Consider the following 16,546-nt stretch of genomic DNA (forward strand, 5'->3'; position numbering starts at 1 on the left):
CTATTATAGTACATGATGGGGCCATGAAATTGGGAATTAACAGACAATTTTTTTCCATTGAAGAAACATACTTTTGAGGCATTTGTTTTATACAAACTAATAGTACGACCACATGGAGAAACGAAGAATACAGACTGGGATCGTTGCGATAGATATGAGGAAACTAAACAAAAATAAGTACACAAATGCTAATTTACTTTTGAGACCTGCTGGTTGGATCCACACTTACTTTTCCATAAATAATTTATTGATCATAATCATTTTAAAAATAATTTTCAAAAGTTTAGCTTGTAAGAAGGACATAGTTTAAACATAACGTAAATAATAAAAATAATATATAATAATACTAATTAAAACAATTAAGTAGCTCTAATAGTGAAATGTAATATTTTAAAGAAAAAAGTACGATTTCCAATTACTTTTGTAAGATACTGTATGCTTAAATGCATTTTTATTTGTTTATATATTTTGATATTTATTTTATTCACAAGAAAAAGCTAATAAAATTACAGAGTTGTTAATTGCTATGTGAACCAAATGACTTTTTAACCTTCTTCGTTTAATTTTTTTAAAATTATTATTATTATTTAACCCGTAAGGGATGGTAACCTGTAATTAAAACAATGAACCTTAACAATTGTTTGGCCCTGGTTCTGGCACACTGAAATTAGAAAAACCCGCCTAAGTTTTCGCTCGGAATTATGGGTAAGATAAATTTGGTGAGCGAGAATGGTGAGCCATAAAAAAAAATAACAAGTGGTTTTTCCCTATTATACCCACTTGCAGAGGAGTTAATCGCTCAAAAATCTTAGACATACTGTGAGGATGCAATTATAAAATTACATGAAAGAGGACAAAAGGTAGTGGAACAAAATGGCTCTTGCATTGTTAATTAAATTGGCTTACTAGAATCCGATATTTTGAATTTACCATCAAAAACGCTAGACTTATTTTATGACGCGATTAACATATAATTCATGACAAATTTTCATTAAATTGATAGTTGACTTACTTCTTCTCCTCTGCTAATTCTTCGTTTTGTAAATATAATTATACGCAGGTCTCTTTCGACTTCCACGGTTTCTGCAACGCAGTTAGGACTGCAGGAGTGGTTGATGTACCTCGCCAGTCCACCGCTCAAGGTAGCATCCACCACCCTTTCTTCATCTAATCGGAACATGTAGATTCCTCGGTTCTGAAACAAGGAAAAAACACGTTGAATTCCTCACTGAGGAAATTATTATTTTCGTTTTATACCTTTGCTTCGTATTGTTTCTCTCTTGTTTCGGCCAGTTCTGTTCTAATTATCTCCCCAATGTATTCGATAACCATAGTGTGCTTCTCTAAATCTCTTGCTGCATACAGCCCTAGCCCTTGTATTTTCGATCTAAATAAATAATAAAAATTAAAAAAAAAGCAAATCAACACTCAATGATTATATCTAGCAATAAAAAAATACACAACAAAACTATTGAGAACTGCATTTAATTAGAAAATATTTAATGTGTTAGATTACTAGTATAATTTTTATTTAACTAGTTTCATATTTGATCAAAACAGACAAAGATCTTTATTAATGGTTGATACACATTAATAATGAGAACATACCTTGCTAAATAAACGTTGTTCCGCCACTCCTGCTTCATTTTTTTGTACTGCGATGATTTAGAGTGGACAAATTGCTTCGAGTAAGGACATGAGGGTTCTCCCGATTGAGGAGTGGACGGAGCGAGTGCTGGTCTTGAAGACGCCGAGCATGTCCTTTGCGTGTGAGCCCGCTTCCACAAACCCTGACCCTTGGGTTTACCCTCGGAGCGTGCGCATCCTGTCGGATTAATGGCCAGCGGAAGTTCGAGTAAAGGATTTCGCCCATACTTGAACTTATAATCTGTCAGGGTTTCCACACCTAAATTAACAAAAAAAGAAAAGATAGTGAAAAATTACAAAGTTGATTGGAAAAATTGAATTATTTATATAAAATCAACCAAAAAAACGTACCTGGTAGGCTCTCCAAGACTTTGACAATAGCAGGTTCTGTGAGGCCGAAAAGATCTTCACCTGAGATGAATTTTGTAAAAAGTTGAACCAGATTGTCAGACCGCCTGAGTTCGGCCATAGGTTCGAGTATTTTGAGCCATACGCCCTTTGGCGTGGTGTCTTTCAGCTCGAGATCAGGCTCACCCCTTTCCTGAACGACTATTCTGAACTCAGGGCGGCTGTCGACTTCATGAATTGAACATAAGTACTTGCACCGCTTATTTACATTGCGCATACTCCAATACATTCTCAACTGCACATTTTAAAAAAAATCTCATTAACACTTGATCAACTTAACTTTCATCGTGAGAATAATGAGTACTTACGATTTTGTAACCAATAGGGTAAATGTAGTTTTTAGTGTGAAACGCTTGTAGCTGGTGAGGTAAGAGCTGTCCGACTGATAGAAATATTAAAGAACCGACCCTTAAAAGGTTCGTCTGTTCACTGTGGTGCATGACTGAAGCGACCTGGCGGCCTTCGTCCCGATTGATATACACTCTGCGCATCACTGACAAGGTCGTGAGTTCATTTTCCTTTTCGTTTTTCTGAGCATGGCTATTGCAATGTAAAGTCTGAAAAAATAAAATTTGTTTAAAAACATTCTTTAATTGTGATTAATTAATTTTACCTTATTTTTGTAGAAAACACATTGGTCCTTAACGGCACAAGGAAGGTGGTAGACGAGTGAACACCTCACTTTATAACACTTAAGAGTTGCACCGGTTGTATTACAATAAGCGCAATGCGCCGTCATTCCATTTTGTAAGGCAGATTCGACGTTCATTAAACCGCCGTTAGTTGTTTCGTATACTTCATACGACCAAAGGGCACAGTTTAAATGGACCCACTTGTTCACATCATAATTTAACAGCCTGAAAAGAAGAAATTAGTAGTGTAAGCCTCTCCCTTCTTACTATGAGTTAGGTATATTTATTATAAGAAGTTAATATCTTGAAAATAAGGCCACCAGGTGGTCCTCCCAGTAGGGAAGCAAAAGAGACGTTTCCCATGCGTTTTCTTGGACATTATAGAAGTGCAACAGATTAAAAATCCACTAAATAACGAAAGTCAAGGTTATTTACGGATGGAAGGTTGTTGCAGACCTAGTTCTTCAAGCTATGGTATGCTATAAATTCGGGGTCACTTCAATGGGGTGGGTGTTGTACACTATTTGATACAAGTATATTCATTTGGGACCAGGAGGCTGCCTAATGGTAAACATGAGAATTATGAATTATTACACAGTCAACCTTTACTAGAAGGAAGTTGACCACCTGATCCAATAGTTTTTATTTTCATTTTTCCTCCTACCCTGGTTGAGAAACATAAAAGGGGATGATTTGAAAAGCAAAGTCAATCAACCCAAGGACTCGGTCAAGAGCAGCCAGACTCAGTCAATCAAATTCAGCCAGCAAGAGCCTAGCCATGTAAACAAGTCATAGACCTTTTTTTTTTTTTTTAAAGGATTGAACACCGCACTCACTCCATCTTTTGTCATTTCTATCAAGTCGAATAGAGTCGACTGATGAGGATCCAGGAAGCTGCAAAAAGATCCTGAAGGAAGTGGAATCTGGTGTTAATGAGCCTTTGTTGGGAAGTTGTGGCTGACTTGCCTGTTTTTGATTTGTAACGATAAATATTTATGAAAACTATTTCTCTGGTTTATTGTATTTTTTTGGAAAACTACCTTCTCTCCACACAAAAAGTGGTTAAGCGTGTATGCTGAAGTGCATATCTTATAGTTTAGCAATAACCACATAGAGCAACAGCACCCGCTTATAGTAGATTCAGAATCTTCAATTTCTATCTATGATCCGCTTACCTTGCAGGGCCGTCAGTTACACCATCACCAATTTGATGGCAGAAAAGGCAGACCCTAGTGTCATCTTCAAGTTTAACCGGCATCACCGTAATTCCAGATTTAAATAATACCTGCAATTAAAATATAAAACAATATATTAAATTTGCACAAAAGAACAACAGAAAAAATATAATATACAAATGAAGTATTAATTAAGGTTTTAATATTATACAACTGAAGATTAAAAAAAAAAAAAATTATAACAAACCTCGGCCATTTCTTTGTCCGAAGGTGTTTTGTGGCGGTTGAGTGGCGGAGGTATGTTGTTATTCGACCAAGTACGATATCGAGATGGTGATTTCTTTGCTGTTGGGACGATGGTTTTCTCTATAGTTTTAACATCCCTCTTTCCAGCTCCTCTGGTACTCATGTATGGTGAAATGTCATTGGGTGGTTTCTATTAAAAAAAAATTAAGTTCAATTAGTATTAATTTATAATTAATGAACTGACAACTTACAAAAATAAAATTGCCAAGCAAAAACTATGCACGGTTAAGATTTATTATATAATAAGCCAAAAATAATGATGAGCATATGAAAAAATAATGGCACATAACATACTACAAATTACATATATCTACTGTTTTATGAGGATAACAATTTTTAAAATATATTGTTGTATCGAGAAGCTAAGGAGTAATTTGTAATTTAACATTTTATTATGTACATTTGTGTATTGATTACGAGGATTTTATACATGCGTAACAGTCACATTCTGACAGATCATTTTGAAATTAAATCAGGAAAAAATTTCAACTATTTTTTCTGATGAAATAATCATTGCTTACAAAAATATCTACATAAAAAGGTAGGAATTCAACAATTAATTAAACCTTTCTTTCAGGAGGACTTAATGTCCAATTACCATAGGTTTTACGCTAGTAGTGAAATGTTTTTATAACATGCAGCTTTTTAAAGTTTTTATTCTGCAAATACATGCTGGGATTATCAAAAATCAAACATTATTGAAAGTAAAAATAATGTTTAAAACAAAAATTAGCGATGATTATCTGAATGCATAAAACGGGTTTGAACAACCACTAATTATTCATACCTCTTTCTTAAAATCTTGTTTTATTATTGTCGAATCACAAATAGCATCCAATCTAGACTTTTTCGAGATATCACCATGGTGTTCGACAATCGAAGCAGCCTACAAATAATTGTAGTAGAGGATTGTTTTTTTAATTTCACAGTTCTAGTGTATGTTATGGAGTCCATGTATAATGTTTAACAGTGTGCATATTTAATACAAATAACATAGAAATACAGTAAATCATGAAATTGAACAAATGTATGTAAATGGTGGATGCATACTTTTTTTTCAAATTTAAACTTTCACCCTTATAAAGGTTTATACTTTATTACCTGCTAGCCCCGTTAAGTTTAAGGTGGCAAAAGTCTTATTGAAAGATATTGTTAAGAAAGGGTTTGATCCTAAAAGTCAGTCTAGAATGGATATACGATATGGAAGCAGATAAAATTAATTTGAGGCAAGCTTATTATACTAGTTCGATGTTGGGCATAGAGTGGTGATTCAACTATGGTTCAGGATGTTTATGTAATGGAGAGAGAGGAGAGAGGAAGGAGAGAGGGAGAGAGAGAGATGAATGAATCAAGACCAGCATCGTTGTGGAGCACCTAACAAGTTTAAAAGCAAAGACAGTGCATTGAGGATCGTATGTATTAACAGTAGCAGAGATTTTGTGAACATCATACAACAATATAAAGAAGAATCCGATCTCTGGTTACATTGTGAAAATCTCTGGGGAACCCATGAATCGTCCCTCAGGAATATGGCTTGTTGCGTATCACACGAATCAATCATGTCATTGGGGATAAGACATTTTTGTTTCTTTTTTTTTTTTACGAGGGTTCGCAACAGCAGAGGTCATATAAACCCTCAGGGTGCCGGTGTTTTTGAAAAAAAGCCCATTTGTAAGTATGTCGGGTTCAAATGCAGGGCCGCTGGATTCGAACCCGGGACCTTTACCTTACAGTGATAGCGCTGTGTCAAAGACTAAACCTTGCGGCCACCGACGCCCCCCGGGGATGACATCATGAACAGGATTGCAACCTTCCTTGTAAGGTCTTATTGTCTGTTTGGTAGGATATTTCAAACTGTTCGCTGTTTTTTTTTTTTTTTTTTTTTTTTTTTGGGGGGGGGGAAGTCCATTTGTAAGTATGTTGGGTTCCCATCCAGCGGCCCTGCCTTCGAACCCGGGACCTTTACCTTACAATGATAAGCTCCATGTCAACGCTTAAACCATTGCAGCCACTAATGAATGAAGAAGACAGCTTGAAAAATTTTGTGAGTTGTAATTTTCCCTCGATTTTTGAGAGTGGTGCATTTCTTCTTTTTAACATTTTATTTTATCCAATATGTCCAAACAGAGAGTTTGCATTACTATGAGTTGTGTTTTTGGTTTTTATTCAGTCTCTTTTTCCTTCTATTAATTTTTTTTCTTCTTTTGGACAAACCATCCAATGTTCATCAAGGAATAAAAATGAAGATAGCTACATAGCTAATAATCCGATTATTGGTAAGTTTTAGATGATGACCCTATTTCTTTATTTCAATTCAATAAGAAAAAAATAGTTCTTGGGGCGATAAACTTGTAGTTTGCATATTGTTTTTCATCTTGGACTTAACCCACTGCTCAAGATGGCCAAATAACTGCCAAAATATGTTTAACAGACCAAAACAGTGAGGGTGAGCCGCCACATAAGGATAATCAGAAAAGTTGGAAAAAAAAAGACAACTTTAACTAGTGGAATGTTAAAATGCAGATCATAACTGGGAAAAAATGGTAGTATATAGTGATCTAACAAAATTTATATCAAAGCATTTTAGATCTAACGGAACAGAGTGAGTGGAATTTACTGAAAATAGTTTTTTTAAATATAGGTAAGGGATGTTAAAATAATTAAATTCAAAAGTTGAAAAGCATGATGTTTTGCAGTAATTAAGTAATTCTTGTCATACAAGAGGGCTAAATGTCCAACTGCTCATGTCGTACAAGAGGGGTCAAATCATTTTACAATACTTCTTTCATATTATTCATAATTTAAAAACCGTGAGTTGTGCTGGGATTTGGATCCAGGGACCCAAGTGTGGCAAATACAAGTCAGATGCCCAAACCACTTGTGTTGATGTATAAGAAGTTCCTCAACCCCAAATCAATAAGCAGAGAACACACCCAACGCAACGCAACGCCACACAACACCTCTCATTTTGTGGGGGTGTGCACATCTGTTCGATGCAAGTGTACGCTACGGACAGTCACACAGCGTGTATCCCAAACACAACGCCTGTTTTGCTCTTAATGCATTAATACGAGCAAAACCAGGTAATAAAATGTTAGTTAAATTCATTCCATCAATAAATGGTATTTCAGTGTTTTGATAAATTTTCTGTCAAACCATCATAATTAAATAATTTTTTATTAAAACTCATGAATTTTGTTCTAGTTTAATTTGGTTTGCATTGTAATAAGTATGTTGTAATTAAATATAATGACAAAAAATCCATAATTTGAAATAAACCACAAACATATGAGAGTCCAGTTCTTTTGTCTTAAATTGTAGTCGACAAAAATTAGGAAAGTGGGGAACTTGGTTGCAGCGTAGGAGAGCGTTGTGTGGCATCAGGCAAATGTGCACAGGGGTAATCTTACAGAAAATTGTACATCGGATTGGCAAAGGGGGGCTTTGGTTGGTTTACATCGCATTGCACTGCATCCAGATATCAGGAGGTCCACATATTTTTTAATACTTTTGTGTAATCACAGAGATTTTTCTTTGACAAAAAGTGTAACATTCAGTATGAATTCAGAGAAAGTATATGTGTATTTATTTTTGGCAACTGTCGGAATTTCTTCTGAGCAAACTAACACCACTTTGACTTGGCCAAAAATCACTCCTTAACAATATGAATAGTTGAAAATTAAGTCTTTTATAAAGCTACATTTGCCTTATGGTGTAAAATATTTTATTTGCCATATTAAAAAAAGGTACTTTATTGACTGTACCTGCCAAATAATTATGTACAATTCATTGATCAATTTCATGTACCTCTGTAGATTATAAAATAACTTAGTTACTAAAAAATTGTATATTAATTTGGTTACCTTTTCACTGTGTATTGGTTGTGGGTGGGCAAGCGCAAGTTGCATGTAGCAGTTGGAACTGCAAAAATAAAGATCTTCTTCCCCTTGCTTTGCCACAAGAGGCATCTCAGAAGCCTTCTTTCTCATAATATTATTTAGTATTACGACATCACAGTGACGGCAGAACTTTGCATTGCCGTTGAGAATAGACTGAATGTCGATGTGGCCTTTAATAAAAATCGTATTAGAACCGTGAGCATTTGTTAGAAAAATTTATCCAAAGTACCTCCTTCTTTCCCATCTTTGCCTTTGATCTTGTAAAGGCCGAGTTTGTGAGGCGTGTTGCTCCTTTCTGTGATGCTGTAGTGGACGGGAACAGGGATTCGCAAAACGTTTGCCAGATTCCTGAGAACGGAGAGGACATCGTCGGCGGCCTGAGAACTCAGGGTGAGCGTCACCGTAACATTGTCGCAGTGCTTTTTGCTTGGAGGGCCTTCGTTCTCTTTGTCCTAAAAATAATAAAATTACAATCAGATTTATAGATCAAAAAAAATATTTGCATTATATACCATATCACTATAAAATCGTATTGGTTTTGGTCGAACAATGAGTGGAGAAATGATGGGTATATCCGGAGAGAAACGGGACAATTTGAATTTGTCTTCTTCACCGTCAGAATCAACGAACTGCAAACCTTGAATACAAAGAACAAAATTTAATCGTACATAAAGACAAAGCACATTAAAAAAAAGAAGAAAATATTGTATATTATTATAAAGTTGACACAATAAATACCTGGAAATTTTGTTGGAAAATCAGGCATAACACATTCAGGGCTAGAAGAACTGATGATGGTATCAGGAGTATCATTGTCTCGGTCTCGATTATAATCATATTTCCGATCATCAACTACAAAAAATAAATAACAATAAAAATAAATTTCAACATTAAAAAGCAATAGCTTAACTTACATTCATCTTTAGTGCTGTGAAGTTTCAAAGGGGCAAACTCTTCATTGTAAAACCCTCTCTGAGTTGATGGGGTGGTTGGTGCTCTAGGAGGTAAGTCTCCGAATGGAAGAGTATTATAGTGGTCATTTTCAGATGGGAGGTATGCTTGACCATAAGACCCACGCAATTCACCCAACCTAGTGCTGAAAAAATTTAATGTAAAAGTTTCAGCTTTCAAAGTGGAAAAAAAAACCTTATTCATAAATGTGTAGAGATTAATGACCGTTAATCGATAGTAATTCAGATATCGTGAGATGCGGTTGGGTGTGATGTAGGTTTCAGAAAAACATTTTCTTTATCGTGCCAACGTTTCGATCTTTATTGAAATCATCTTCAGGGCTCAAAGTGTTTGTTTTCTGTGTGAGTGCTGGGCACTCTCAACACGACACACAAGAATGTCACATCTACCAGAAAACAAACACTTTGAGCCCTGAAGATGATTTTAATAAAGATCGAAACGTTGGCACGATAAACAAAATGTCTTTCTAAAACCTACATCACACCCGACCGCATCTCACGATATCTGAATTACTATCGATTAACGGTTAGATAGAAATACTTTGTTTGAATATAAAATATATTTTGCATTGTATAAATTCACTTATCCACATCCTAAATGTATTTGTTAAATGTAAACATTGTTTGTAAATCCCAGGCCCCGAAGATGATCTCAATAAAAGATTGAAACGTTGGCACAATAAAGAAAATGTTTTTCTGAAACCTACATCACACCCGACCGCATCTCACGATATCTGAATTACTTATCCATAAAAGCTGTATCAAACAACAAAATTAGGTAAGTTTTTACAGTGAATTCAACTAACCAGCTGTTGACCTTGCTGAGATCGCCAGAGCCTACAATAGGGCTTCCAGTGAAATTGTAAGTCAGGTTGGGTTCACATATTGTCATCGCCGGTGTCTGCCGTAGCTGGTGCATCAACGAATCGATGAATGAATCATAATCTTCTTCAACTTTTGAGCTCTGTTGAAAGAACATTTCATAACTATATTTGTTGGCATTATTACTGAAGTAATCTTCTCCATGAGAAAACAGGAAAAAGATTATCCATAAAATAATGTTTTTGTTTGAAGAAAGTAAACATGCAGGTATGTAAACTTTGTTCAAACAAACAATAATCTTAAAAGAAAACAACAATAGTGTGCAATTTTTGTGTATTAAGCCAGAGAGAATAATTTTACTGGGCTATTTATTAATTTAGTCTTATAAAAATATATTTAAACCAAGAAATTTTCATGCATGGATTTCATCTTTACTTTTAAAGAATTTGAGAATCTTGAAAATACTTTTTAATCTCTTTTACTTTCTGATATTTTAAAGTAGTAGTAGTAATATATAATCCCCTTCTTACTGGTTAAAGCATAATGTTTACCTTTAATGTTGGTGGCAATAGAACAACAAAGCACGAGGAATATACTCTTTTCCGCCTCATTCTTTATCTTTTATTCGCTCAATTTTTTAAAATAATATAATTTAAAATAATTCAGCTCCCAAAAGAGCTTGCGAAATAAGGAAACCTCTCAATTTTACATAAAGAACAGCTGGTCAAATCAATCAAATTTGAAGGGTATAGAAACCTAAATTTACATTGGAAGAATAGGCCTTCTTTTAGAATATCACACAAGATACCAATGGCTAGGGAATGTCAGGATTAGTACTTTAGTGTGCTTCAACAGGCCATGTATTAAATTGATGAGATTATTTTCTATCAACTATTTTAATGTGAAAAGTGGATTCAATTTCTGAATTAGGTAGGCTTATGAAATGTAAGATTGTCTAAATAATTCAATAATTCTAGCTTAAATTGACAGGTAAACATGTATTGTCTTAAATTATTTTTTTCCAACCGTTATTTTGTAACTGGAAAAAGTATATATGTCCCAAAGTTTGCTGTTAAAGTCCCAAGCCTATTTTGCCTAAAATAAAACAAAAACAAAAGAAAAAGTCACTCACTTTTCTTGGCCGTTTCTTTGGCGTCCCTCCAACTGCTTCTTTGCCTAAACTCTGCCTTCTCTTCTGCTGATATTGTCTCCTTTTTATTTTCTTTAAATCTAAATAACAATTATTTCAGCTTAAATTTGTTCTTTTGAATGTTTCAACGAGTCAAAACTTACCTTGCAGGGGAGATTCACCGGGCTGTTCAGGCTCCATTCTGAATCCTGGAGAAAGCATTTCATCAGAGGACATGACTTCCTTCTTGACCTCGACAGCAACAGGCATATTGACTGGCACAGTCTCCTTTTTTATCTCCATGTTGGGCGTCATTATCGGGCTGGGCTGGCTGAACGAAAGCGGCTCCCTTTTGATTACAGTCGGCGTTTGTGATTGAATCACAGGATGGTGTGGTGGCGATAACAGTTCATCTAAACAAGACGGCACAGGCGTACGCTGCTGTACCTCCGTCGGAGTTGGGGGTTGCACCGTGGGTTTGGAAGTCGGAATAATTTCCTTAATGACTTGAGGTTTTGGAGGTTCGTTGAGGACCGGTGGAATTAAAGATGATGGGGTTGGAGGTACAGGTCGTGCCAGTTGATCTTCTAAAGATGGCACAATCGGCAGAGAAGGTGCTGTCTGTGGGGATGTCGTCGCACAAGCCGTATTCTGTAAAAGCTGCTTCAGTAAAACATTCTGAGAATCTTCTGATGACCTCGGAACCGTCAATCTTGTAGTCTTGTCATCGCTTTCCCTTCTTGAAAGTAACATGTTGCTTAATGAAACAAATTTCTTCGGTTCTTCTTTCTGTGCTGGCTTCGCACTACCTAGATTCACATGGTGGGTATCTTTGTCCAGTAATTGAGATATTTCTGAACTAGACACAATCCTCTGTTGTAAAAGGTCGTTTGACATTATTTTTTCCTTATCTAATACTGACAATTTGTGGGAGATACCTGACCCTGTATCAGATTTCATACTTTGAGCATTCATAGAATTGGCATCCCTCATTTTATTTATATAGTGATTTATTTCTTTGTTTGCAAGATCATTTGCACTTTCTATAGCAGACTGTTGAGTGTGTACTAATTTATATTGAGGCGCTCCACCCAGGTTGTCAGATTTTATTTTAGCCGGTACATAAATGCTTCCATGTTTCAAATTCATGTGAGGTGGCATTCTAGCATTTTTATTTATTTCATTTTCATTTTTTAGTTCTTCGTTTTTTATAGTGCGTTGTAAATGAGCTGCTAAGCCTTCTACCCTTAAATCGTCATTCATGTTTCTATCTTCCTTTTTAATTTCTTTTGGTACATTGTGATTGACAATGGCATAAAAATACTGTGGATTGGAATTTTCAGACCTTAACATTGATGTAGTCAATTGAGCTTCGAGAATGCTAGAACTCACTGAAGGCAAAATAACATTTTCAGTTTTATTGCAATTCATGTTTTCGGAGGACTGTATAAGTTTTAATCTGTCCACAGTTTTTACATCGTTCTTTTCACTGGTATCAACTTTATTCTCTATTATATTCAATCTGATCGCTGTCTTTTTCTGCAGTTCATTGTGCTCATTTGTAAACTTTTGCATTTCAAATTGCTCGTTAAGCTTCTTTTGTTTCATTGAATTATCTTCTACATCATTACAGTTTTCAATCTTTGTCTTTGTCACATCTCTTTTGACTGTCATGTTCCATAATTTCTCCTTGTCTTTCAAGTTGGTACCATCGTTTTTGTTCAATAGTTCTGCTAATCTGTTGTTATCCATGAGCTTCATATTAGAACCATTTTCATGCTGGAATGTTTTTGGGTCAACAACAGCTTTTATAGCTCCAGAAGGTTGTTGGTCTTTCTTAAAATTTTGAAGATCCTTTTTATCGTTTGATTCTTGGTTATCACTTTTTGTTCCAAAAAGAACCTGATTGAGGTAGCTGGTTGTAGATGTTCGTACTGAAGGCGTAGAGACGTTTACATTAACCGGTCTGCTAAAGTGGGAAGTCACAACGGAATTAGAACTAGCCTGAATGCTTTCAATACTGGAATTAGTCTTTTGGAAGTTTTGTGTTTCGGCAGCAAATTTAGCAGCTGCATTTACTGCTCCTTGTACTAAGCTCGCAACTGTCGCCTGTTGGATGCTTAACCTTCTTTCAGAACAGATGGGAATTGATTTTTGAGTGCTGACGGGTGTAAAAGTTACAGAATTTCTTGAAACAACAACATTGGGCTGTATTGTAGAAATGACCCTGTCATGTTCTGAAGACTGTAAATTGTCAGAAATTTTTATTATTTCTGGTTTTTTAATCTTGACTTCTTCAATAGTTTTAAATGGTTCAGATTTTTCCTCTACAGGGGTGGAAACTGAGTCCAATTCATTATGAATTATTTCAGGAGATTCATTTTGTAAGTCGTCATCAGGTGAATCAGGAGTATCGGATGTTCTTTTTTCTTCAACTTTAATCGGTTCACCTGGAAGAACCTTACCGACCATTCTTTTCCGGCCATGTGGGGGAGATGGCATATCTTCGTCAAATTCAATCATGTCATCGTCAACTTTGAGGCTGTCACTTATGTTGCTGTCTATAATTAAAATATCATTATTACCATTATCAACGTCTAAAACGACCAGATCAGTTGAAGAAACTAAACAGTCATCCAATATATCACTGTCGTTCATCATGTGAGAAGGATCAATGTTCATGGGCATTGAGACAACAGTTGACATAACATTATCAGCGAGAGCAGACTGAAGTTCTTCAACTTCAAGGTTTGTTTCCTTGCAACTCTCAACTAAAACAATGTCTTCATAAACAGTTGCTTCTGAATCAGTATCTTCAGACTGTCTGGTTTTAACAGCCCCGACATCTGATTTCTTAATAGATGCTGGCTTTGTAGGAGGAGTCATGGGAGGAGTTCGAGATTCTTCATCAAAATCGTTATAATCAACACATACTAAGCTTGGAACTTTATTGATTGGAGAATTGATTTTGGATTTTGAATCTTCTGTGTTAGTGCTGGTCCCGGCAAGAGATTGGCCTACTTTTCCTTTCAATAAAGGCTTCCTTGGCATTGCCTTATCACTCCACATGGGCGATCCTCCTCGCAATCCCAATTTGACATATCCAATCCTTCCGATTTCTGGAGGTAATGGTATAGGATTGTGAGGATTGTACGGATTACCACCACCCCCTGCTCCATTTCCCTCTTGTTCCTGTGGGGTTCGAGGATTTTCTACACTCTGAGGGCGCTCTGTTGCAGGGCTGTTTCCAACGCTTCCCCCAGTACTCGATGGCCTTCTAATAGGCATCGGTGACCCCATAGGAACCATTGGTGAATTAGGTCTATGGACATATTGGGGTTGGATCATAGAGCTTTGAGATGAGCTCATGGGAGAGCTGGGGGGTTGTCCGTACTGCTGTTGTACTCTTGGAGAGTGTGGTGGCATGGGCGAGTTGGGTTGATTGAATTGTGGCATTGGTGATGTTGGCGTCTGAAGCCCTGAGTACACCATCGGACTCTGAGGTGTCATAGGTGAACTCGCAGTCTGATAATTTTGTACTCTGGGGCTTTGATGTGGCATCGGTGAACTTGAAGAGTGAAACTGAGAAATCATTGGGCTCTGTGGATGCATCGGAGAACTGGAAGGGTTATACTGCTGAACATTGTTCATCGTTGATGTTATAGGAGAAGGAGACTGATTTATAATTGGACTTGGAGGCATTGATGATCCTGAAACGAATGTCTGATTCATATTATTTGTATTTTGCATTTGTGATGTCTGAGAAAATGTAGGCTGATTTTGTTGAACTATTTGCCTGAATTGTCCAATTTTTCCTTGTCCTATTATTAACTGTCTGTTCTGTTGCACTAACTGCTGCTGCCTTTGCAGTATCAATTGTTGCTGATTTGTCAGATCATCTTGAAGGATACCCTGTCGAAGTAAAACTTGACGTTGTATATTTCCATCAATCTGACTTCTCGTCATGTTGCCCACTTCCTGCAGTTCTTGCTGTTGCTGCAGCAGTTGTTGTTTTTGCTGTTGCAATTGTTGTTTCTGAAGCAAGAGCTGCTGCTGCTGTTGTGTCAAGCCTTGAATGCTTTGGATTCTGATAGTCTGGCCTGTAGCCTGCTGTGATAAATTTGGCGACATCACCGGTTGAGGAGAAGTCGTAAATCCTCTAGGTGAGGAATACGATATTGCAGTAGTGCCCGCAACCTGGTGACTTTGGAGTGATACAATCCTTGGCCTTAAAGTCCCTTCAGGAGATCTTGCAAACCTTGGAACCATACCTGGATGTCTATAATATTGAAAATAAACACAAGTAAATACAAAAAATTAGTAAAATTAAAAAAAAGTTTAGATTGACCTACAATTTATAATAAAGTTGAAGAGAATCTGAAGGAGGTCAATCTGAACTCCTTTCAATCCTCTTTAACTTTAATTAATACAAACATAATAATAAAAAAAATTAAACTACCTAATTTGAAACTGATGTGGGCTAGGTGGTGTTGGCGCTAAAGCAGTGGATCTAGGTGATGCCATACCACTATTTTCACTTTTGTCATCTCCGCTCTAAACATTTACATTTTAATTAGTATTAATAATCAATATGCTGAGAGGTAAAACTTAAGAATACAAAACATACTTGTGATTGCGGTGTCCCTATTCGAGGACTATGATGTAAAGGTGATGCAGCTGTCTGAGGTGAGGGAAGCGCTGATTGGGTAGACACACCAGGAGACATCATATTACTTGGGGACTGCGGAGATGCAGAGCCAACGCTATGTGGTGCACTTCCCGCAAGCGTAGAGGTTCCACCACCATTCTTCTGGTCTTGTTTGTTCTGATATTCCTGGGAATTTTAAATTTTTTTAAACCAATTCTTCAGTTCAAATCGGGTTTAATAAATGAGAAAGAAACCCACTTGTATGATAATACTGTGGGTTCTGCTTTGCTTTCTAGCAGCTTCAAGATGTTTCTGCAATCCTGTCTGCTCAACTGTAACCCTCTGCAGCTCCAAGGCATCCTTTTGGGTCAACTCGTTGCCATTTTTCCGCAATTGCCTTTGTTTACTGTTCAAGGACTGATAGCAAAATAAAAAATAAATAAAAAATATATTATTTTTTACGCTGTCCAAAGTTGTCTCAACACCACAAACCTTTCGTACTTTGCGAAGTTTTTGAACCTCTGATTCGTAATACTTGAGTTGCTGTGTCAACACGATGTTGTTGGTTTGCAGCCACTGCTCGTACTGCATCTGTGTCTGTCTGTCCTGTTCAGTCACAATGCACTCGGGAGGGGCAGGTGGTGCTGGTTGTACTGGGATGTTAAGAAGTTGTACATCTATTGTAAAAATGCAAAAATTATTATTTCATCCAAAATGAAAGTGTATTTAAAGAAGAAATTAATACACCATCCTGTTCCTTTTAGCTTTTCAATGGATAAATAAAATAAATAAATAATCTTATTAATAGATTACATTTGATTAAGTCAAGAGTAATTTTTTAACTTTTAACAACTTTTAATCCATTTAGCTTTTGTAATTGAAAACAGACAATTTTAACCATCAATTGTT

At 36.2% G+C, this 16,546-nt stretch overlaps 1 protein-coding gene across 16 annotated transcripts in view; it reads right to left on the minus strand.

The window, feature by feature from the left end:
* Positions 1-16,546, minus strand: part of LOC106669646 (histone-lysine N-methyltransferase 2C-like) — a 43,244-nt gene that overhangs the window by 3,004 nt on the left and 23,694 nt on the right. For 14 of the 16 annotated variants that reach the window (XM_024224646.1, XM_024224631.1, XM_024224638.1 and 11 more), the window contains 21 exons: positions 16,130-16,314; positions 15,896-16,054; positions 15,617-15,823; positions 15,449-15,543; positions 11,154-15,268; positions 10,993-11,090; positions 9,845-10,002; positions 8,982-9,163; positions 8,806-8,919; positions 8,580-8,704; positions 8,297-8,519; positions 8,032-8,237; positions 4,956-5,054; positions 4,110-4,298; positions 3,863-3,972; positions 2,669-2,912; positions 2,364-2,612; positions 1,999-2,290; positions 1,609-1,906; positions 1,258-1,387; positions 1,013-1,195 (listed from right to left, as the gene is read on the minus strand). In XM_024224646.1, the coding sequence (XP_024080414.1) occupies positions 1,013-1,195; positions 1,258-1,387; positions 1,609-1,906; positions 1,999-2,290; positions 2,364-2,612; positions 2,669-2,912; positions 3,863-3,972; positions 4,110-4,298; positions 4,956-5,054; positions 8,032-8,237; positions 8,297-8,519; positions 8,580-8,704; positions 8,806-8,919; positions 8,982-9,163; positions 9,845-10,002; positions 10,993-11,090; positions 11,154-15,268; positions 15,449-15,543; positions 15,617-15,823; positions 15,896-16,054; positions 16,130-16,314 (7,661 nt within the window). The remainder of the gene's footprint in view (positions 1-1,012; positions 1,196-1,257; positions 1,388-1,608; positions 1,907-1,998; positions 2,291-2,363; positions 2,613-2,668; positions 2,913-3,862; positions 3,973-4,109; positions 4,299-4,955; positions 5,055-8,031; positions 8,238-8,296; positions 8,520-8,579; positions 8,705-8,805; positions 8,920-8,981; positions 9,164-9,844; positions 10,003-10,992; positions 11,091-11,153; positions 15,269-15,448; positions 15,544-15,616; positions 15,824-15,895; positions 16,055-16,129; positions 16,315-16,546) is intronic. The other 2 variants (XM_024224634.1, XM_024224642.1) reach the window with 2 other exon arrangements.

This window comes from Cimex lectularius, unplaced genomic scaffold (assembly GCF_000648675.2).
Source record: "Cimex lectularius strain Harlan isolate CLEC.00 unplaced genomic scaffold, Clec_2.1 scaffold8, whole genome shotgun sequence".
NCBI lineage: Eukaryota > Metazoa > Arthropoda > Insecta > Hemiptera > Cimicidae > Cimex > Cimex lectularius.